The sequence below is a fragment of the Salmo salar genome, chromosome ssa13 (assembly GCF_905237065.1).
Source record: "Salmo salar chromosome ssa13, Ssal_v3.1, whole genome shotgun sequence".
Taxonomy (NCBI): domain Eukaryota; kingdom Metazoa; phylum Chordata; class Actinopteri; order Salmoniformes; family Salmonidae; genus Salmo; species Salmo salar.
This window is the reverse complement of record NC_059454.1, coordinates 26,415,740-26,439,482: the sequence shown is the minus strand read 5'-3', so window position 1 is coordinate 26,439,482 and position 23,743 is coordinate 26,415,740. Positions and strand designations below refer to the sequence as shown.

The 23,743-nt window shown below is 44.3% G+C and overlaps 1 protein-coding gene across 1 annotated transcript; it reads left to right on the top strand.

Moving 5' to 3' along the window:
• The first annotated feature begins 1,026 nt into the window (after positions 1 to 1,026).
• On the top strand, positions 1,027 to 22,533 carry LOC106566687 (transketolase). The gene is made up of 14 exons (XM_014134967.2): positions 1,027 to 1,392; positions 3,169 to 3,286; positions 4,797 to 4,910; positions 7,399 to 7,496; positions 14,127 to 14,318; positions 14,442 to 14,560; positions 15,336 to 15,532; positions 15,731 to 15,895; positions 16,994 to 17,150; positions 17,782 to 17,912; positions 19,820 to 19,903; positions 20,056 to 20,149; positions 20,642 to 20,764; positions 21,917 to 22,533. The coding sequence occupies exons 1-14, from the start codon at positions 1,286 to 1,288 to the stop codon at positions 22,102 to 22,104; spliced, it is 1,887 nt and encodes a 628-aa protein (XP_013990442.1). The 5' UTR covers positions 1,027 to 1,285; the 3' UTR covers positions 22,105 to 22,533.
• Positions 22,534 to 23,743: the final 1,210 nt, after the last annotated feature.

Genomic DNA, 23,743 nt, shown 5'->3' with positions numbered 1-23,743 from the left:
TGCCAGTGTTCTTTACCGCACTACACACAGTACGCCCCATTCTTCCAGCCTTTGTTTTATACTGTATAGTAGTGGCCACATTTTCAATCAGCACATGGTGCCACTTTTGTTCACAGGTTTTTCCCCATTTCGCATAGCAAAAAGACTGAAGAGAGTGAGCATGGACATCCGGGGTGCCAGTTGGCAGATTTTGGTTATGGCTGGTGCAGTTGTGCAGTGTAGAGTATTTGAATGAGTCAGGTCAATGCTTTGGGAGCATAGATTATAATTATTTTAGATTAGTACAGTGTAATTTGTGAACCCTCCCCTATCCATCCTTAACAGCCTCAGCACTGCAGTTCTTTAATTATTTAACTACAATCCCATGATAGAATAGACCTAATGGACTTTATATACCACACAGCCCTGGAAAAAAAAAAACTTCTCCCCAGATGGCATCAAACATGTCATAAAAATAGAATGGCAAAATGTGTAGAATAGCAGGAAATTAGCATTAAAAGTGCAGATTTTTATCTCTCCCTCATTGCTAAATGTGTAGAATAGCACGAGGTTAGCTATAAAATTGCACAATTTTCTCTCTGCCGCATGGCAATATGTATACAATTACAGGAAATGAGCTTTAAATCTGGAACATTTTCTCTCAGCCTCATGGCAAAATGTTTAGAATAGCATGAGATTATAAAATGTTTCTCTTTGCCCCTGGTCAAAATGTGTAGAGTTGTAGGAAGTTGGCTGTTTCCCCAACAACAACAACATATTTCTGACTAATACTCTACCAATGGAGACCATATTATAGGTAATTACCTACAGTAGACCTGCATGCAATCATCCACTTTCCCCTGGTCTTTGACAGCACTAGCAGAGAGTAGCCTTCTACATCTCAACATGGCCGGCCCGCTGCTGTCCCCTGGCCCTGCGGTAGGAGCGACAGTGTGGAGAGGCCTGTGACGCGTAGTGGCGACGGGGGCGTGGCAGATAAAGTCCAATCCACTTGGCCTTGGCAACTCCACCTCCCCATTTCGTCCATGCGTAACTGTTTGGGATGTAGCATACTTCGCAGTGCTACATACGCACCCTCCCTCTCCCTCTCTGTGTTCGTTGAGCCCGTGTGCTGTCAATCTTTTTGCTCTAGATTAGCCATATTCAATCATAGGTTTACTAACACGCCCCTCTCTCTGTCATTCTCTCTGACTCTATCCCCCGCACATATTTCCTAGTCTTGACCCTGATATTGTTCGTACAGTATTTAATTTTTTAAGTGTATTTTTGACAGAATTGCGCACAGATGGAGGACTATCACAAACCCGACCAGCAGACTCTGCAGGCACTTCGGAACGTCGCCAACCGGCTCAGGATCAACTCTATAAAGGCTACAACTGCTGCAGGCAGCGGGTAAGCGCCATGCTTCAATGCTTTAATGCTTTAAATTCAAAAGAAAAATGCAGTTGTAATATGAGTTGTCCATCCGTGCAGGCTATGTGATGGGTTTACATGCGTAATAGCCATGGCTCGGACATTGTATGCCCATTTTATGCGCATATTACGCATTGTTCCAGAACAGGCTACTACTATTCTTAATTCTACCCTTTCAATGCCAACCATTTGACATTAATCACTGACATGTCTTAAATGTGGGATGTCAACCATGCAGATACCACATAGATAAAATATGCAGAGATAACATTGTGAACTTTTGTTAATAATGTCGTAGCCTCTTACGTTCAAATAGACTAGGCTACTCGAATCAGGTGCATTATTTCGATTGTACAGTATCTTAATGCCCATTTATTTTTTAATGCATTTTTTGAGAGCAAACCCATTCATTATGATTCAGTAAAGAATGGGTCGTTACGCGTGGTGGCGACGTGGGCTTTTGAGTATGTGGAATGGATCCGCGTCCGCCGCAACTAAAGAGACCGCGCTCGTTCCTGGTGCTCCTGACTAAATTCAGCCTCCAGTGCCCATCCTCTTCGCAGAGCGAAACGTCAGGCTACCTTGACCAGGACAATCACTCCCCGGCCAATGCGCTCCCCTTTCAATTCATATTTTTCAGGCTTGTCCTTGGTATAGGGGTAGAATAAATGTTCTTTATATTTTGAGAGATTAATTCAGTTGTTTTTCTTATTTCTTTTTTTATTACAGTATAGTTAACAGCTCAAATAAAATATGCTATTGACGCATAATAACCACAATGTCTGAGGATACTTTTAATAAATATGTATACTTCCACCTCAACAAATAAGTCCAAGGCACAATTAAACTATACCTTTTTATGTGTTCATTCTTTCATCTGTTCATTGTTTATTTCATCCAATCAACATTTCGTTTATTTTTTGTGTCTTTTTTGACCACCTTTCCGTTTCAGGTTGATTTAAAACGTTTCCGTTTCTGGTGGGTACCAGGCACCTGTGTTATTGTGACATATTACAACAGGCATGCTCTGTTTGGAATCTCATATGTTATAGATTCTTAAAAAAAACGGTTTAAATATTGTTGTATTTTGCATTTAACCTCAAGCATGGAGTTTTGGCAATAAAGGAGAAAGGAGTGTATTTGTGGTCTGCTATAATACAACTTTAAAGTGCAATGGAATGATCACAATGCTGTCCTCCAGCTCATTGCTTGAGGAACTGTCTAACCTTGACTGAAGTATGGAAGAGGGTCTGCCTTATCTAACAGACAGCAGATTGATTGTTGTGAATTAATTCACTAATGGGAAGTCAAAGGCAAAAGAGGGAAAATAACACGTTTCACATGCATTGAGTGTTAAAGCTTTATCACAACATTAAGGTTACAGTTGGCAGACAGACTAATATAGGCTAGCCCCTGCACTAAATGAAGAGTGAATATCAGCGTTCAGGTCTGGATGATCAAGTTCCATTCAAGATGGATTTGTTTCCTATAATGACATCACAGGACAGTGTCTGTTCAGTACTTTGTGTGTGTGTGTGTGTGTGTGTGTGTGTGTGTGTGTGTGTGTGTGTGTGTGTGTACTGAATATATGGGAGGGCAATGAAATAGTCTATAGTAAACTGATTGTAGGTCATTTATGGTGAGTGTGTGTGTTTATACTTTCTTGCTCTACACTGCAGTGTCCTGAGCGCATGGTGTGTGTATGTGTCAGTCAGAGCCCTGGTCTGACTCCCTGTCCTGTCTTCTGCCTTCCAGACACCCCACATCATGCTGCAGTGTGGCAGAGATCATGTCTGTGCTCTTCTTCAACACCATGAAGTACCGCCCTGAGGACCCCCGCAACATCAACAATGACCGCTTCGTCCTCTCCAAGGTACCACTCTAACCCTGTCTAGAAATAGAATTATTATTGACTTGAATGGGGATTCTATTTCTATGGTCTAGAGACCAGAGGTATTCAACTCTTACCCTACGGGATCCGGAGCCTGCTGTTTTTCTGTTCTACCTGATAATGAATTGTACACACCTGGTGTCCCACGTCTAAATCAGTCCCTGATTAGAGGGGAACAATTTAAAAATGCAGTGGAACTGGCTTTGAGGTCCGAAGTTGAGTTTGAGGGGTCTAGACATACCAGTCTCATTCCCCTGCCTTAATCAGTCCTGTCAGCCAAATCCATGTTCACCTCTAAGGTCAGACCTACTGTAGCAGCCCTGCCTCTTCCCTAATGGCCTCATTGGCCTCAGATACAGTTTAATCAAGTTTGTCAGTCAATCAATCAAAAGCTCTTTTTACGTCAGCAGTTGTCACAAAGTGATTATACAGAAACCCAGTCTAAAACCCCAGAGAGCAAGTGACGGAGAAGCACAGTGGCTAGGAAAAACTCCTTAGAAAGGCTGGAATTTAGGAAGAATCCTAGAGGAACCAGGCTCTGAGGGGTGACCAGTCCTCTTCTGGCTGTGTCGACTGGAGATTATAAGAGTACATGGCCATTAAGGCCAGATCGTTCAGTAGATTGAGAGAGGGGTTAGGGCCCTTAGCAAGCACTAGGGCATTGTATCAAACTAATCCCATTTTCAAAAAACAACCTGATGAATGGATGGACAGTTGTATATTCATAGGATTTTAACCAGTCAGATTGCATTGGCCAGTCTGTGCTGGGAAGAGCCAGCCATATGATTAGAGTTCTTAAAGGCCCAATGTAGAGTAAGCCTGTAATCTGGGACCTGGGATCCTTTAGTACCACGCTTCCAAAACCTTTTCACTCATGCCCCCCTCATGCCCCCCTTTCATCATTGGGGAATATCCCGCATCAACGTTAGCTGAGCTAGATGGTCAACTGGACATTTCTGACAAGTTATAAATAGCTCTCTATGATTGACTTGACGAGGAATATTACTGTTGCACTAACCAATTTTGAAATTGCACCTTGTGCATTATATTATTACAACTTTCAAGAGTAAATTCAAAGCCTGACTGAGTTCCACAGTTTGGGAACCACTGCTTTAGGAGACAGACCAGGAGGCGTGAACGTAATCCTATTGAGACTACTGGAGTTGAATTCATTTGGAGGTATGGAAGGAAGAACCTTTGGGATGTTCCCAATCCCAGAACTGAAAGTGGTCCAGGCACAAAGTGTGATATTGTATGTGAGAGTGTAACATAGGGAATAACAGCTCTGCTATGAAAGGTGGTTGTAGTAAATGATTGAAGTGTGCTTGCATTAGCTAGCCTCGTTGTGTGTGTTCTGTCTGAATGTGGTCATGTCTGTGTGTGATGGTAACAAAGTCTCTTTCTACTTCTCAATGAAGTCTAAGAGTGACTTGTATCTGTGAGACCGTTCTCTCTCTCTAACTGTGTCCCTCTCGCTCTTTCTCTCCTCCAGGGTCATGCGGCCCCGGTGTTGTATGCAGTGTGGGCTGAGGCAGGCTACCTGAAGGACAGCGAGCTGCTCAACCTCCGTAAGGTCGACTCCATCCTGGAGGGACATCCTGTTCCGGTAAGAACAGGAATAGGAAGTGGCCTATCAATCCACAAGACACAACCCTGTTTGGTCCACAAATAACCTCTTAACTCCATTAACCCAGAGTGTCACTCTTCCACAAGCCTGGTTTATCTTTAGCCCTTTGTTCCTCACCAACCCGTTCATCCACTACCGCTTGCTACCTGTGGTCTCTTATGAACTACAACTAACAGGGTCAAATTTGTCCTCATTTCCAAAGCCAGACATGTCCCTTTTTCAGGGCACTGGTATTCCCTTGTTGGAGAGAGGAAGTCCGAGCACACAACACCCACTATGTACTGTGGTGTAGACTGTATGTCACAAAGATGTGTTTGTGTGACAGAGACAGGCGGTCCCAGGCCCTGTGTCTGAATGTACAGTAATTTCACTGTAATGCCATGCTCTGTTCACACACACAAGTAGCCCACTGATTCCCTCAACTAAGATTCAGTGCCTATTCACCTAATACTTACACATTGATTTGCCCTGTTGAGCAGTTACCATGAGCACTGAATTAATGTGTATGTTTAGGAAGTGTGTTTGAGAGGAAGTGTGTGTGTGTGTTTTGTGAAAAGTATCTACCTCAAATACCTTCCACCTCTACACATTGATCTGGTACTGGTACTCCTTGTATATAGCTCCACATTGATCTGGTACTCCCTGTATATAGCTCCACATTGATCTGGTACTGGTACTCCCTGTATATAGCTCCACATTGATCTGGTACTGGTACTCCCTGTATATAGCTCCACATTGATCTGGTACTGGTACTCCCTGTATATAGCTCCACATTGATCTGGTACTGGTACTCCCTGTATATAGCTCCACATTGATCTGGTACTGGTACTCCCTGTATATAGCTCCACATTGATCTGGTACTGGTACTCCCTGTATATAGCTCCACATTGATCTGGTACTGGTACTCCCTGTATATAGCTCCACGTTGATCTGGTACTGGTACTCCCTGTATATAGCTCCACATTGATCTGGTACTCCCTGTATATAGCTCCACATTGATCTGGTACTCCTTGTATATAGCTCCACATTGATCTGGTACTCCCTGTATATAGCTCCACATTGATCTGGTACTCCTTGTATATAGCTCCACATTGATCTGGTACTGGTACTCCCTGTATATAGCTCCACATTGATCTGGTACTGGTACTCCCTGTATATAGCTCCACATTGATCTGGTACTGGTACTCCCTGTATATAGCTCCACATTGATCTGGTACTGGTACTCCCTGTATATAGCTCCACATTGATCTGGTACTGGTACTCCCTGTATATAGCTCCACATTGATCTGGTACTGGTACTCCCTGTATATAGCTCCACATTGATCTGGTACTGGTACTCCCTGTATATAGCTCCACATTGATCTGGTACTGGTACTCCCTGTATATAGCTCCACATTGATCTGGTACTGGTACTCCCTGTATATAGCTCCACATTGATCTGGTACTCCCTGTATATAGCTCCACATTGATCTGGTACTCCTTGTATATAGCTCCACATTGATCTGGTACTGGTACTCCCTGTATATAGCTCCACATTGATCTGGTACTGGTACTCCCTGTATATAGCTCCACATTGATCTGGTACTGGTACTGCCTGTATATAGCTCCACATTGATCTGGTACTGATACTCCCTGTATATAGGTCCACATTGATCTGGTACTGGTACTGCCTGTATATAGCTCCACATTGATCTGGTACTGGTACTCCCTGTATATAGCTCCACATTGATCTGGTACTGGTACTCCCTGTATATAGCTCCACATTGATCTGGTACTGGTACTCCCTGTATATAGCTCCACATTGATCTGGTACTGGTGCTCCCTGTACATAGCTCCACATTGATCTGGTACTGGTACTTCCTGTACATAGCTCCACATTGATCTGGTACTGGTGCTCCCTGTATATAGCTCCACATTGATCTGGTACTGGTACTCCCTGTATATAGCTCCACATTGATCTGGTACTGGTACTCCCTGTATATAGCTCCACATTGATCTGGTACTGGTACTCCCTGTATATAGCTCCACATTGATCTGGTACTGGTACTCCCTGTATATAGCTCCACATTGATCTGGTACTCCCTGTATATAGCTCCACATTGATCTGGTACTGGTACTCCCTGTATATAGTGTAGCTCCATTCTTGTGGATTTAATTGTATTCCTCTTGTGTTACTATTTTATTTTTTAGCATTTCACGGTATAGTCTACACCAGCTGTATTCGGTGCATGTGATGGTGATGGTCATGTGCGTGCCGGAGACTGAATGTGGGTGTGTTATGACTGAGTAGTTCATCTTTGTTCGCAAATAAATGTCTGTGCAATGTTTAACTGCATCATTTGTGTAATGTTTAATGAGTTTGTGTAATGTGTGTTTGACGGTGTAATGCATGTTTATGCATGTTGTGTGTACTGCGACGTGTTTGTGTAGTGTCTTAACATTTGTGTATGTTTACGTGTGTTAACAGAAGCAGCAGTTTGTGGATGTGGCCACCGGCTCTCTTGGACAGGGTCTGGGTGCTGCCTGTGGGATGGCCTACACTGGGAAATACTTTGACAAGGCCAGGTGAAATACCATTCTCTCACACACACACACGCACGCGCGCACACACACGCACACACCTCGGTACATAATATGGAGTTTAGCACATGTCTCCGTTAGATGCTTATCACCCTTCTAAGTTCATACTTTAGTTGTGTGATCATACGCTGTCTGGCTAAACCAGAACACAGGCAGATCGACCAACACAAAAACACAAATAATGACATGCATTGGGAATATACAAAGGGGAATATGCACAAGGAAATATGTGCAATTAGACAAATCAGACACACCTACTATGAACATACACAGTGATACTTTCCAACACATAGGCATAAAGAGACCCATTCATAGACAAAGCTTGCATGTACACAATACACACATTTATACTGATGGTGCACACTGCAAACAGTAAGTAGATCTGACGTTTCACCTCCTGTCAGGAGAGTAGATGCAGGCTGACAGCCATAGCTGATCTTGTATGTAGTGTCGTGGAGACAGGCTGGCTGGCTGTTTCATCACTGAATATGGTTTGGAAGCCAGCGTCTTTGTTGTGAGAAACGAGGTCTGTTCTAGAACGGCCACGTGGCAACACTGGCAAACAATGGAGCCTGGAATGCTGTCTATGGCAGTCTGCATATGACAAGCAGATTCACCTTCATATCTGAATAAATATACAAATCTATAACAGTAGAATAGCTGGGCTGTACTTTGGGGTTAGGGAAATACTTTAAAATGGTTTGTTAGAGATACTGTGATTTTTGTTGTTGCTATTCTCTGGTTTCATTTTTGGTCCGTATAACAGAGCAGTCTGACGTATAATGTATACGTGTGATGGGTTGGTTGCGCCTTCTCTGCATTTTGTGTTCAGTCAATTTTTCTGCTCTAATAATCAGGGCTGCGAGAGAGCCGCCATCTTCTCCCTCTCTTGCTCTTAACCTCACCTCTTCTTTTCTCTCACTACTTCCCCTTGCTCTCTCCCTCTCTCTTTTGCACTCTCTCTTCCTTGCACTCTCTCTCACTCGCACGCTCTCGCCTGCTCTCGCCTGCTCTCGCCCGCTCGCTCTCTCTCCCGCTCGCTCTCTCCTGCTCTCTCTCTCCCTCGCACTCACTCTCTCCCACTCTCTCCCTCACACTCACTCTCTCCCACTCTCTCCCTCACACTCACTCTCTCCCACTCGCTCCCTCACACTCACTCTCTCCCACTCGCTCCCTCACACTCACTCTCTCCCGCTCTCTCCCTCGCACTCACTCTCTCCCACTCTCTCCCTCACACTCACTCTCTCCCTCGCACTCACTCTCTCCCACTCTCTCCCTCACACTCACTCTCTCCCTCGCACTCACTCTCTCCCACTCTCTCCCTCACACTCACTCTCTCCCTCGCACTCACTCTCTCCCGCTCTCTCCCTCGCATTCTCTCTCCCACTCTCTCCCTCGCACTCACTCTCTCCCGCTCTCTCCCTAGCACTCACTCTCTCCCGCTCTCTCCCTCCCGCTCTCTCCCTCCTGCTCTCTCCCTCCCTCCGCTCTCTTCTCTCTCCCTCCTGCTCTCTCCCCCGCTCTCTCTCCTCCCGCTCTTTCTCGTTTCTCTCCCCGCTCTTCTCCGCTCGCTCTCTTTGGCTCCCTTCTGCTCTCTCCCTCGCACTCACTCTCTCTCTCTCTCTCTCTCTCTCTCTCTCTCTCTCTCTCTCTCTCTCTCTCTCACGCTCGCTCAGTCTCTCACCATATCCCTCTCTCTCTCTCTCTCTCTCTCTCTCAATTCAATATCAATTCAATTTAAGGGGCTTTATTGGCATGGGAAACACGTTTACAAAGCAAGTGAAATAAACAATCAAAATGAACAGTAAACATTACACTCACAGAAGTTCCAAAAGAATAAAGACATTTCAAATGTCCTATTCGGTTTATATAGAGTGTTGTAACGATGTGCAAGTAGTTAAAGTACAAAAGGGAAAATAGATAAACATAAATATCAGTTGTATTTACAATGGTGGTTGCTTCATAAAACCATTTGTCATTGTTGTTAATTTTCTTAGGTTGTCTGTTTGCAATTTTTAGATTTGATTGGGAAGCTGAGAGGTCAAATATACTGTTTAGGTTTTCTATTGCCAAGTTTACACCTTCACTATTACAGTGAAATGTTTTGTCCAGGAAGTTGTCTAGAAGGGATTGAATTTGTTGTTGCTTAATTCTTTTTTGGTAGATTTCCATACTACTTTCCTTCCATCTATAGCATTTCTTAATATTATTCAGTTCCTTTGGCTTTGATGCATCATGATTGAGAATAGCTCTGTTCAAGTAGAGTGTGCTTTTGCTGTGATCTGATAGGGGTGTCAGTGGACTGACTGTAAACGTTCTGAGAGCGTAATACTCAGTCTGTTAGAAAAGCTAAGGATAGCTTTTTCAAACAGAAATGTGCTTCCTGCAGCACTAATTCCAAAAGGTTTTGGGCACTGTAAAGTCCATGGAGAATAAGAGCACCTCTTTCCAGCTGCCCACTGCACTGAGGATATGAAACACTGTCACCACCGATAAATCTATGATAATCGCTCATTTCAATAAGCATTTTTCCACGGCTGGCCATGTTTCCACCTGGCTACCCCTACCCTGGCCAGCATCTCAGCACCCCCCACTTCTTCTTCATCCAAATCCAGAGAGCTGATGTTCTGAAAGAACTGCAAAATCTGGATCCTACAAATCAGCTGGGCTAGACAATCTGGACCCTATTTCTAAAATTATCCACCTAAATTGTTGCAACCCCTATTACTAGCCTATTCAACCTCTCTTTCGTATCGTGTGAGATACCCAAAGTTTGGAAAGCTGCCGCGGTCATACCCCTCTTCAAAGGGGGAGACACTCTAGACCCAAATGATCACAGACCATTTAGAATCCCACTGTACCTTCTCCACTCTGCAATCTGGTTTCCGGGCTGGTCATGGGTGCACCTCAGTCACGCTTAAGGTTCTAAACGATATCATAACCGCCATCGATAAAAGACAGAACTGAGCAGCCATCTTCATCGACCTGGCCAAGGCTTTCGACTGTCAATCACTGCATTCTCATCGGCAAACTCAATAGCCTTGCCTTATCAAATGACTGCCTCGCCTGGTTCACCAACTACTTCTCAGATAGAGCTCAGGAGAGTTGTATGGCATTGAAGCTCGTCTGGAGGTTAGTTAACACAGTGTCCAAAGAGGGGCCAGAAGTATGCAGAATGGTGTTGTCTGCGTAGAGTGGATTAGAGAATCACCAGCAGCAAGAGCGACATCATTGATATATACAGAGAAGAGAGTCGGCCCGAGAATTGAACCCTGTGGCACACCCATAGAGACTGCCAGAGGTCCGGACAACAGGCCCTCCGATTTGACACACTGAACTCTATCAGAGAAGTAGTTGAGAAACCAAGGCTGTCGAGTCTGCCAATAAGAATGTGGTGATTGACAGAGTCGAAAGCCTTGGCCAGGTCGATGAATATGGCTGCACAGTAATGTCTCTTATCGATGGCGCTTATGATGTCGTTTAGGACCTTGAGCGTGTGTCTCAATACTGCCCCCGATCCCCAAAATAATGGTGTTCCAAAAAAGATCCAGTCGCCAGAACCACAAATACAAATTCCAGACACCATTGCCCTAGAGCACACAAAAAAAACTATACATACTTTGGCCTTAACATCAGCGCCACAGGTAACTTCCACAAAGCTATGAGTGATCTGAGAGACAAGGCAAGGAGGGCCTTTCTATGCCATCAAAAGGAACATAAAATTCGACATACCAATTAGGATCTGGAAAAAAATACTTGAATCAGTTATAGAACCCATTGCCCTTTATGGTTGTGAGGTCTAGGGTCCGCTCACCAACCAAGAATTCACAAAATGGGACAAACACCAAATAGAGACTCTGCAAAAATGTCCTCCGTGTACAATGTAAAACACCAAATAATGCATGCAGAGCAGAATTCGGCCGATACCCACTAATTATCAAAATCCAGAAAAGAGACATTAAATTCTACAACCACCTAAAAGGAAGCAATTCCCAAACCTTCCATAACAAAGCCATCACCTACAGAGAGATTAACCTGGAGAAGAATCTCCTAAGCAAGCTGGTCCTGGGGCTCTGTTCACAAACACAAACAGACCCCACAGAGCCCCAGGACAGCAACACAATTAGACCCAACAAAATCATGAGAAAACAAAAATATAATTACTTGACACATTGGAAAGAATGAACAAAAGAACAGAGCAAACTAGAATGCTATTTAGCCCTAAACAGAGAGTTCACAGTGGCAGAATACCTGACCACTTTAACTGACCCACACTTAAGGACAGCTTTGACTATGTACAGACTCATTGAGCATAGCCTTGCTATTGAGAAAGGCCACCGTGGGCAGACCTGGCTCTCAAGAGAAGACAGGCTATGTGCACACTACCCACAAAATGAGGTGGAAACTGACCTGCACTTCCTAACCTCCTGCCAAATGTATGGCCATATTAGAGATTACACAGATCCACAACGAATTTGAAAACAACCCCGATTTTGTGACCTGTTGCCACAAGAAAAGGGCAACCAGTGAAGAACAAACATCATTGTAAATACAACCCATATTTATGTTTATTTATTTTCCCTTTTGTACTTTAACCATTTGCACATCTTTACAACACTGTATATATACATAATATGACATTTGTAATGTCTTTATTCTTTTGGAACTTCTGTTGTTTACTGTTCATTTTTATTGTTTATTTCACTTTTGTATATTATCTACTTCACTTGCTTTGGCAATGTTAACATATGTTTCCCATGCCAATAAAGCTCCTTGAATTGAATTGAATTGAATTGAATTGAGTGTTTCTCTCTCTGGGAATGAGTAATTAGTGAGTGCGTGTGCTCCAGTGCTCAGAACAGCTTGTCAAAGTGAGCTACTGTAGCATCCAGCCCCAACCGTGACTTGTCTGTATGTATGACTGCTTTAATTAAAGCAATCTTCCTATTACAGTCTGTGACCCCAAAATCCACAGCCCTACATGCATTTGCCAGGGTCCCAGATAAAGAAACTGTTCTATCAGTCAAATGAGTGAATGTCAGATACACTTAGCAGGAGGATTAGCCAGTGAAAATGCCACATCATTACAGCTTTAAAGCCTCACGCTTACAGTACCCTGTTTAATTCACTGTTTATTTGATTTAGTAAATGGAGAGTTTCAATATGATTATCCATGCTTTAGCTAAAAAAAAATAAAGGAAGAACTTAAAACAATTTGGCGCAGGTTCAGGAGGGCGTTTTTAAGACATTTCCCTTTCATTGGTTCTATGTAAGCCAGACCAGCCTGAGGGCTCAGTGTGAGGTGTCAGTATGATGTGTTCTCTTCTCACCTCTATAATATTCTCACCTGGCGAGAGGAGAGGGGGAATGAATGAATATTGGTTCATCTCAATTATGTACCTGTTTTAAATCGAAGCTTAAATTATAGGTTAAACTGCATGGTTATCCTGGCACATGTTGCGAGGGGCACCCAAACCCCGGCCTTATCCGGCCAGTGTTTTAGACCTGCAGCAGCCCAGTAATCCCTCAGAATGTGTAGGATACGTTCCCCAGTGTGTGTTGTTTTAAGCCACACACACACTCACTGATATGCACATTTGAAGGGTTACCTCAGATCCCCTCCTCCATCACAACTTTTGACTTAATAAATAGCACTTTAAACAGTGTCATTCCTCCACAACAATAGAACAGTCATTTATCCATTCATATTTACATTTTTACTTTTTCCCTTCATTACCGTCTAATTAATGAGCTATATAATCACCATTATCATCAACTCATGTTATAGCAAGCAGTCAGTCAACACACTAATATTGTATCATATAACATCATGTAGCCAATTAGATTGTGTTGATTTGATTCAAATTGAATTGCAGCTCAGAGGTTTAAACAGTGTGTTGGTGCAGGGAAGTCTGTCTTTGTGTAGTGAGAGGTGCTGCGGCGAGAATAACCTGGAGAGGGATGTTAAGTGGGATCTGGACCAGGTGTTTTGTGGATCCCTCTCTGGGCTCTGGAATGCTTTTTTCCCCCGGGCGGTCTGGCTCGGAATGCGTGCCATAATGTGCCATGTCTCAGTCTATCTTCTCGCTTTAATGACAATGTGTCTATTTGAGTGGAAAGCTGTCAGACCCTGTTACCATGCAGGATGATTGGAGCTCCGAGCCAAGGGTGGGGCCAACGGTTCCTGTTCGCTCTGTGCGGGGAGGGAGGCTCATTTTGAAGATGAAGGGAGGGGGTTGTGTGGAAAATGTTATTCTGCGAGGGGAGGCAATTGTGAGGGAGAGATTATTGTTCTGCTCTGTTGTGTTGCGTATCATCACGTTAGCCATTAGGTGGCAATCAAGTGGCAATGAATTGAAAGTTGTAGATTAGACATTTATATTAGTCATAACTTTACTTGTTTATTACTTTTTATGAAAGCTTGGCAGCTGTGATGTTGCAAGCCTCTAATTGCCCCTGTCTGTCTGTCTGTCTGTCTGTCTGTCTGTCTGTCTGTCTGTCTGTCTGTCTGTCTGTCTGTCTGTCTGTCTGTCTGTCCTGTCTGCCTGTCTGCCTGTCTGTCTGTCTGTCTGTCTGTCTGTCTGTCTGTCTGTCTGTCTGTCTGTCCTTCTGTAGCTACAATGTGTACTGCCTGCTGGGTGATGGGGAGATGTCTGAGGGCTCTGTGTGGGAGGCCATGTCCTTCGCCTCTTACTACCAGCTGGACAACCTAGTGGCCATCCTGGACATCAACCGTCTGGGTCAGAGTGACCCAGCTCCCCTGCAGCACCATGTGGATAAGTACCAGAAACGCTGCGAGGCTTTTGGGTGGGTACTGGGAGAAAGCCTAGAAAATGTGTGGACTAGAGACCATGATAGTGGGCCTGAGCGTGTAAATTACTCCCACCAGGTACTGGCACCAGTAAATTAAGTGTGTGTGTGTGTGTGTAGGTGGAATGCCATCATTGTGGACGGGCACAGTGTAGAGGAGCTGACCAAGGTTCTGAGCCAACCCCGTCACCAGCCCACCGCCATCATTGCCAAAACCATCAAGGGCAAGGGAATCTCAGGTACCTACAGAAACACACACACATTTCTACAGGTACCCAATCCCATGCTCCTCTATATGTACATGTACTGATACACTAGTACAGACAGGTGCACCCAGAGACTAACCAAGTCCTAATACTATGCCAGCAGCAGCGCCTTTCATGCATACACAAATGTAGCTGCACAGCTTCATTGTGATACTGACAGACTCCCTTCTACCCTTCACATTCAAACATATCTGTAGTGCTCGGGAACTGCTTTGTCATGAATACCTACTACCAGACCACACTAATCCTAAAATCACAAAGGTTTAGTCTGTGCCTGTCCCTTAAAATGGGTAAAGTCTAATAGACCCAACTCAGCCCTCCTGTCTTTTCTATGAAGGGCACCTAAACCTGTGGTAATCTAGGCAGTGCTTTAGAGTGTCTGCTGCAGCAGCCTAGTAATCACTCAGAATGTGTAGTATATACTCAGATCACTGGCCTTTGTCTGCCTATTGTCATAAGCATATGGCTTTTGAAGTGGAACCCTGACCTGTAGAATGGTCTTTGATGGCCACACGTGTAAGGCTTTGTGATGAGAGAGAGGAGTGTTGAGCAGTATGTAACTTATGACATTTTGATACTGATATCATGTCAAATAGATATAAAACAAAAGCAGATTTCCTCCAATTTTTTCATTGCTGACATACTAAAGGCGTATTTGCTATGCGTGAGGTAGTGTGCCATCTCTGATAAATGTCTGTCTGTGTGTGTCTCTGTCTGTATTTCATCATGTTCTCTGTGTGTGTTGTAGCTGCAGAGGACAAGATGGGCTGGCATGGGAAGCCCCTGCCCAAGGAGATGGCTGAGGGGGTGATGAAGGACATCCAGGCGCGCATCATGAACACCACCAAGCGCCTGTACCCCGCTACGCCCACCGAGGACTCACCGCCAGTCAGCCTGCGCAACGTCCGCATGCCCAATGCACCCAACTACAAACTCGGAGAGAAGGTGTGTGTGCGCCCGTGCATGTGTGTACTTGACAGAAAGAACAAGAGCGTTTGAGAGAGATGCTTTAAGCCCTAGAACAAGACACGGAAAATGTATATTGACTTGCTCATGACCAAGACAGATGGCATGAATGGTGGTGGGCTGCTATATTGAACTGTGTTTTTAATGAACTAACCCATTGGTTGTGTTTGGCTGCAGATTGCCACGCGGAAGGCCTATGGCATGGCTCTTGCTAAGCTGGGCCGCTACAACGAGCATGTGGTGGCTCTGGATGGAGACACCAAGAACTCAACCTTCTCTGAGCTCTTTAAGAACGAGCACCCCGAACGCTACGTTGAGTGCTACATCGCTGAGCAGAACATGGTGAGCTCAGCTGACACCCAGTGGCACATATCTGACCTGAGTCTAGGTCTAGTAGGGTGAACAAAAGTGTACTGATCACAAAATCTTCAAAAAAAGTTTAAAAACAAAACAATTATAAGCTGTTGTTGATAGCACTATGTGACGTCAACCCAAAATGACCAAAGTTCCATCCAAACCATTCATACTGTAGGCCTTCGTCTTTGTATTTGAACGACTGTAGAATGACAAACACGCAATTCCACTTTATCCATCACTATAGTCTAAAGCGTATTTTTCTGCTTCTTTCCACCCTCATATCTAAATGATTCACCTCGGACACACACAGTGTTACCCCCTCACTTCTAGGGCATGAATCCTTCTACTCCTCCTGCCTGGTTGCCTAAGAGACCAGGTACCGTATCCACAAAGTGTCTCAGAGTAGGAGTGCTGATTTAAGATCATTTTGGCCTTTTAGATCATAATGAATAAGATTGGACAGATCCTAGATCAGCATCTACTCTGAGACGCTTTGTGGATATGGGCCCTGACCTCCTCATCATTAGTAGTGTCTCTGCAGGATTCCAGTAGAAGTTCTTTGAGGCATCATTAGTAGGTTTAATGAAGCCGTATTGTGGCCTGTGACTCATTGTGACTCCCACACAGACAATGGAGGAGTCAAATATAGTTCTAATGTTATTTAGATGAATTAATTACCCAAGTCATGCTGTCACATCAGATATGGATATTGTTAAGGGATTGGAGCATTTAATGCTCTGTTGGCTTTCAAGTATCTTGTTTGTCAGTGACAACAATGATGCAACAATGATGCTCTAATGTATTTTATTGAGTAAAAACTCTCACTGACAATGATTGTTTTAAACTACTCACACAGGCCCCATCCCCTTAGCTGGGCCTCATGGGGAACAGGGGAAAGGGCTTTCTCAGGGCTAACAGGAAATGAAATGGCTCAAACATCATATTTCTCCCATATGAATTGAAAGATGATGGCTCCCTTCTTTTGTGTCTAAGGAATGTGAGACACTTTGGCCAGAATTTGAGAACACAAGTTACTCAGGCTTTTACTCTCCTTTACCTAACCTCTCTCTCCTCTTCTGTCAGGTGAGCATTGCGGTGGGCTGCGCCACGCGGGATCGTAACGTGGTGTTCGCCAGCACATTCGCCACCTTCTTCACACGTGCCTACGACCAGCTCCGCATGGCTGCCATCTCCGAGAGCAACATCAATCTGTGTGGCTCCCACTGTGGCGTGTCCATCGGTCAGTCTGCCCACTGACCTTTGACCACCCCCCCACCCCTGGTGACCTGTCTGTGTAGTGACCCGTGACTTCCTCACTGTGATCCTAACCTGACTTAGCTCTCAGCGCTTGTTCCTCTTGGACCGATTCAGCCCACTGCAGAAGACTTGTCTCACTGTCACACAGTGTTAACACAGTGCTTCCCATAACACTGTTTAGTCGAGGAAGGTCTTTGTCTTCAGTTGGTTTCGATTGCAAATTTTTGTAACACTCTTGTAGTGGGTTGAATCGTTTCCTTGTAGTTGGCCTCATGTCTTGTAATCCTGTATTATTTCCTGAATCCTGAATTTTGATTTTGTTTCTTCACATCTTCCGTCCATCTACTACTGTATCAGTGTGGCTCCGGCCAGCACTCGTTTCCTCCCTCCCCCTCTCTCTCTCTGTGTCATGGAAGTGGTGGTGGCAGGGCGGCCAGGTTTCCTTTTGGTTCCTCAGGTACATTGCATGCCCACGCCGACTCGCCCCACTGAACGCATGCCAGTCCTGTAGCTTTTACTTTTAGCCGCCCCATACACCCCAAATGCTATTGTTTGTGACTTGCATGCGTGTTTGTGTGTCTACGTGTGTATGTGTGCATGTGTGTGTGTTCTAGGAGAGGATGGACCTTCTCAGATGGGCCTTGAAGATATTGCCATGTTCAGAGCCATTCCCACGGCAACTGTTTTCTACCCTAGCGACGGTGTCTCCACTGAGAAAGCTGTGGAGCTGGCTGCCAACACAAAGGTACCCAGCACACAGGTTGACATTTATTGTCATGAGTTTTGTCCTGGAGACAGAACTGAGTGATTTCCTCTTAGATAGGCCGGCAGCAAAACCTAAACCATATTGTAGTTATATTGTAAATTGCTATATTGTAAAAATTAATGAAAACAAATATGTGCATTTTGGTCTTAATTTAAGGTTAGGGTTAGACAGAGTTAGCAGTGTGGTTATGGTTTAATTTAAAATCGGATTTGATCAATTCCAATTTTATTTGTCACGTGTTGAATACAAATACTTAATTATGAGACCTTAACCAACAATGCAGAGTTTTTGAAAAAGTAAGTAAGAAAAACTTGCTAAAAAAAATAAAGGAAATATAGTAACACATTAAAATAACAATAACGAGGCTATATACCAGGAGTACCGGTACCGGGTCAATGTGCAGGGGTACGGGTTAGTCGAGGTAATTGAGGTAATATGTACATGTAGATAGGGGTAAAGTGACTATGCATAGATAATAAACAGAGAGTAGCAGCAGCGAGAGTGTGTGTGTGTGAAAATTGTTAGGGCCTGGTATAGAGGTCCTGGGTGGCAGGAAGCTTGGCCCCAGTGATGTACTGGGCCGTACGCACTACCCTCTATAGCATCTTGCAGTCGGATGCCAAGCAGTTGCCATACCAAGCGGTGACACAACCAGTCAGGATGCTCTCGATGGTGCAGCTGTATAACTTTTTGAGGGGCAATAGGTGTTGTCGTACCCTCTTCACAACTGTGTTGGTGTGTTTGGATCATAATAGTTCCTTAATGATGTGGACACCAAGGAACTTGAAGCTCTCTACCCGCTCCACTACAGCCCTGTCAATGTGAATGGGGGTGTGCTCAGCCCTCCTTTTCCTATAGTTCACGATCAGCTCATTTGTCTTGCTCATGTTGAAAGAGAGGTTGTTGTTGTCCTGGCACCACACTGCCAAGTCTCTGACCTCCTCCCTATAGGCTGTGTCATCGTCGTCGGTGATCAGGCCTACCACCGTTTTGTCATTTGCAAACTTAATGATGGTGTCGGAGATGTGCAGTCAGGGGTGAACAGGGAGTGCAGAAGGGAGTGCAGAAGGGGACTAAGAACACAGCTGACTAAGAACACTGTCTGGCCCTCCAAACCTGCTTAATGGTCTTACTCACATCGGCTACATACAGTTATGATCACACAGTCTTCCAGAACAGCTGGTGCTCTCATGCATGGTTTCGTGTTGCTTGCACAGAAGCTAGCAGAGAAGGCATTTAGCTTGCCGGGGTTTCCATTTATAATTTGGGAAGTTTGCAAGCCCTTCCCCATCCTACGAGCATCAGAGCTGGTGTAGTAGGATTCAATCTTAGTCCTGTATTGACGCTTTGCCTGTTTGATGATTTGTCAGAGGGTTTATCAGGATTTCTTATAAGCATCCGGATTAGTGTCCCGCTCCTTGAAAGCGGCAGCTGTAGCTTTTAGCTCAGTGCAGATGTTTCCTGTAATCCATGGCTTCTGGTTGGGATTTGTACTGTACGTAGGTCACTGTGGGGACGACGTCGCCGATGCACTTATTAATGAAGCCGGTGACTGATGTTGTGTACTCCTCAACACTATCGCATGAATCCCGGAACATATTCCAGTCTGTACTAGCAAAACAGTCCTGTAGCTGTGACTTTGTGGCTGTGCCAGCTAGTAACCACTCTGCAGAGCTGCCTCCAGAACAATATTTGTGACAAAAAATACTAACCTGCACCCAGAACCCTCTCTATCACATCTGCCTCATGCTATGTGCTCACTTTACAATATCTTTGGTTCACACAGCTGCTGAGTATGGCTGAGTCGCTGTTTAATAAACCTGTCTGATAAATGACAAGGTAATGAAAGTCCAGAGGCTGAATGACATGTTTCATCTCTGTTTCAGGGTGTGTGTTTCATCAGAACCAGTCGCCCAGAGAACACCGTTCTTTACAACAGCAACGAAGACTTCCATGTGGGACAGGCAAAGGTATGGAGACAATGATATATGAGATGTACTATACACAATGACTAATGAAAGTCTTACAGTATATCACTTTCTTATAGTACTAACATGCTTGCTAAATCATTTGAAATAGAAATATGCCTAGATCATAGAAACCTCCATCCCATGTCCGTCAGGTTGTGTACAAGACCAACGATGATTATGTGACAGTGATCGGCGCAGGCGTGACCCTACATGAGGCACTGGCAGCTGCTGAAATGCTAAAGAAAGGTACAGAACAGTCATTACATAGATCCTTCACTGGAACTCAATATTCTATATTCTACGTTGGCTGCAAAGAATGTGCTCGTCACCCAGGGACTGATGGGCATCAACGTCCTCCGAGTAATGCACGCACACACATGCACACTCATACTGTGACTTTGTTGTAACGTCATCCGAATAACACACGCATGCACACACACACACATGCACACTCATACTGAGACTTTGTTGTGAGACTTGTCCCACTAAGACATTGGACCATTCATTATGATCTGGGGTTAAATGCCAAGAGTGGTGGCTGATGGTGGCACTCTATTAATAAGCATGTGCACCCCAACAACAGAGTTAGAGTACTTCTTGTGTCTGTCTCTAGCACTGTAGAAGTCTGTTGATTCATTTCTGTTTATCTGGTGTTGGCTGAATAGATGAAACACCATAGTTCGAACTGAATAAATTTGTACTACGAGTATTGTATAACATGCTCTGTTTCTCTCTCAGAGAGGATCAACATTCGAGTGATTGATCCTTTCACCATCAAGCCTCTGGACTCCAAGACCATCATCGAGCACGCCAAGGCCACCAGGGGCCGCATAGTCACAGTAGAGGACCACTACTATGAGGGTGGGTACTCTGCACACGCAGTCTGCTTTCTGAACTCAGGTTATCTTATTCCAGTGGAATACAATATATGAGGTATGAGTTTAGGGTATGCAGTTGAGGTATGCAGTTTTAGATAGTTATGCAGTTGCGAGACATTCATGTGATTTGTATCAGTTCTTAAATCTCTAAGCCTGCGGACTAATTAGTTCTCTGAAATTGCCAAGTGTCAAGACTGCAGTATTTGAGCATGTGCAGGAAGAGAAGAGACAATCAACCCTCAATGTTTTTTACTTTCAGCTCTGCTCTGGCCATTGGGCTTTCACTGACCTAGATAACAGCAAGTCCAAAAATGTGTGGGTGTTTATTTTGGCACAGTTTCCTTATTTGTCCCTTGGTATTTATACTGTCTGTTGACGGAACTAAACAAAGAAAAGAATAAGCACAGCCGTGCCACAGTCAGCATCTTAACATTAACTAACCTCCAACCAGCAGAAGCCATGCCCTGACAACCTCCAACCCCCACCCCCATTCCCTGTCTACACATGAGCATGAATAGTGCATTATGACAGGTGTGCATGCACGGGCGACGTGGGGGGGCTGGGCGTCCACTCAAAGCCATAGGGGGTGGGAAGACGGTGTGTGGGGGAGAGGAAGGGGGGAGGCTGTGATAGGGGGCTTAGAGGGGGCTATATGGAGAGGCCCAGTCTTCAAGGACCCCCATTGTGCAGATGGCTACTAAAGTAGAATGGGGGAATGCCCTCTCTCGCACCCGCCCCCCCCTTCGCCACCGCCGGCCTGATGGTCAGTCAATGAGAAGGTGGTGGCAGGCCTGTCAGGGAGGATCAAGACTCAGTGGGCTGTGGAGGTGACAGTGTTACAGTGTCAGTGGGGTGGAAGACAAAGACGATGTATAGATCGGACTGACTGGCCAGCTACTGTACACTCTGTACAGCACAGTGGGGCTGAACTGCACAAACAAAGACAGCTCAGCAAGACAGGCTCAAAGGAGTTAGAGGAGGAGAGCGGATGTGACATATGGAGTCTTAGGACAAACTTCTGCACAAATACTAAGTCCCAGAAAATAGAACTCTGCACTCTTGCATTTCAGGTTTTATTTAGTTGTAAAAAGGCTATATAAATGTGATTGACTGACATGTGGTTGTAATTCTTTAGGTGGCCTGGGGGAGGCGGTGTGTTCTGCCGTGGTGAATGAGACCGGCTTCAACGTGCACCGTATGGCCGTGGCCCACGTCCCCCGCAGCGGCAAACCCACCGAGCTCCTCAAGATCTTTGGCATCGACCGTGACGCCATTGCACAGGCTGTCCGCAAGATGCTCAGCAGCTCCGCCAACGCCAAGTAGACCACTACCAGCGCCACTGCAACATGCCATTGTCATGGAACCGTCAACCCGAGAGCACTTCTGGCAACACCCGCTCTCCGAGAATAAGAAGTATGAATCAAAGGATTCTAAAAAAGCAAATATGGTATTTCTGTTAACTGTCATTGATGTGGTTTTGACCCTTGGCCCATTGAGTTGGCCCCTTGTAAGTTCAGTACCCCACTCCCCCACAATCGACACCATCCCAGAGAAAGTCATGAGTACTGCTGTAGTCTGAGTGAGGTGAATGTTTTTTTGAGAAAAAAAATTGTCTGATTCTCTCACATTTTGATGCGACACACCCTGTACCCCACGTGTGTGAGTGGACATGGGTCTGGTGTAGAGCACTGTTTTTAGCCCCTCATCCTGACTGGGACTTCACACCAATAAAGGAATGGTTTCTTCACACCCCTCCAGTCTGATAGTTGTTTCATACGTATTGACTTTCATGATTTCATGTCCATAATCAAATGCCATCATACACACACCTACAGAGCATAGCCTACATGGCAACACACAGACACAGAAGGAGACAGAATGCAATCTGACAGTCATCTATATGGCCGTCACATAACTCTTACAGAATTTCCACATGGACGGGGATATTGGAAATGTAGTCAAAGTCTACTGGAGGACAATTTATTCTTAACTAAGCCAAAATAATTTATAGCTGAATTGATCTATTACAAAAATAAAGCAAACTAAATGGAATATGGAGAAAAATGCACCACAATCTTCCTGAATCTCCAACACAGGAACGCTACCAAAAATAATTAGCAGAAACTCGTTACTAAAGAGAGTCATCCATGATTCTCCGAAAGATATTTTAAAAGAGGAAGCTAAATATTTTAAGCAGATGTTTTCTATTCGGTCTCATTCTCACCCTCAATGATGATTACTTTAAGGAATTATTTTCAAATAATACAAAAATTAAAAATTAAAAACGCACAAAAAGATCAGCGTGAAGGCCAAATTACAGAGGAAGAACTTTTTGAGGCTATTAAATCCTTTGTCTGGAATAACCTCAGGGCTTGATGGCAAATCAGGAGAGGTATATCAAGCCTTTTTTTATATTCTCAAAGCTTAATCATCAGCTTGTTTTACTACTCCTATAGAAATGGTAGTCTGTCATGTACTCAGCAGGAAGGTCTGATTGCACTATTATTAAAACAAGACCCAGATGGCAAATATAAAGATCCAGTCTATCTAAAAAACTGGAGGCCCCTTACACTTCAATGTTGTGATGCAAAAATTCTAGCGAAATGCATAGCACTCAGAATTATAAAGGTTTTACCAAGTATTGTTCATCCTGATCAGACCGTTTTTTACATGGACGATACATTGGAGATAATATACGACAACTACTAGAAATAATAGAACAGCATGAAACATCTAAGAAGTCAGGCTTGGTATTTATAGCGGATTTTGAAAAGGCCTTTGATAAATTAAGACTGGATTTTATTTATAAATGCCTGGATATTTTCTATTTCGGTGAGTCTCTTATTCAATGGGTAAAACTAATGTATAGCAACCCTAGAAGTTGTAAAATAGTCAATAGCGGGTTCTTCTCAGAGAGTTTTGAACTGTCGGAGTTAAACAAGGGTGTCCACACTCATCATAT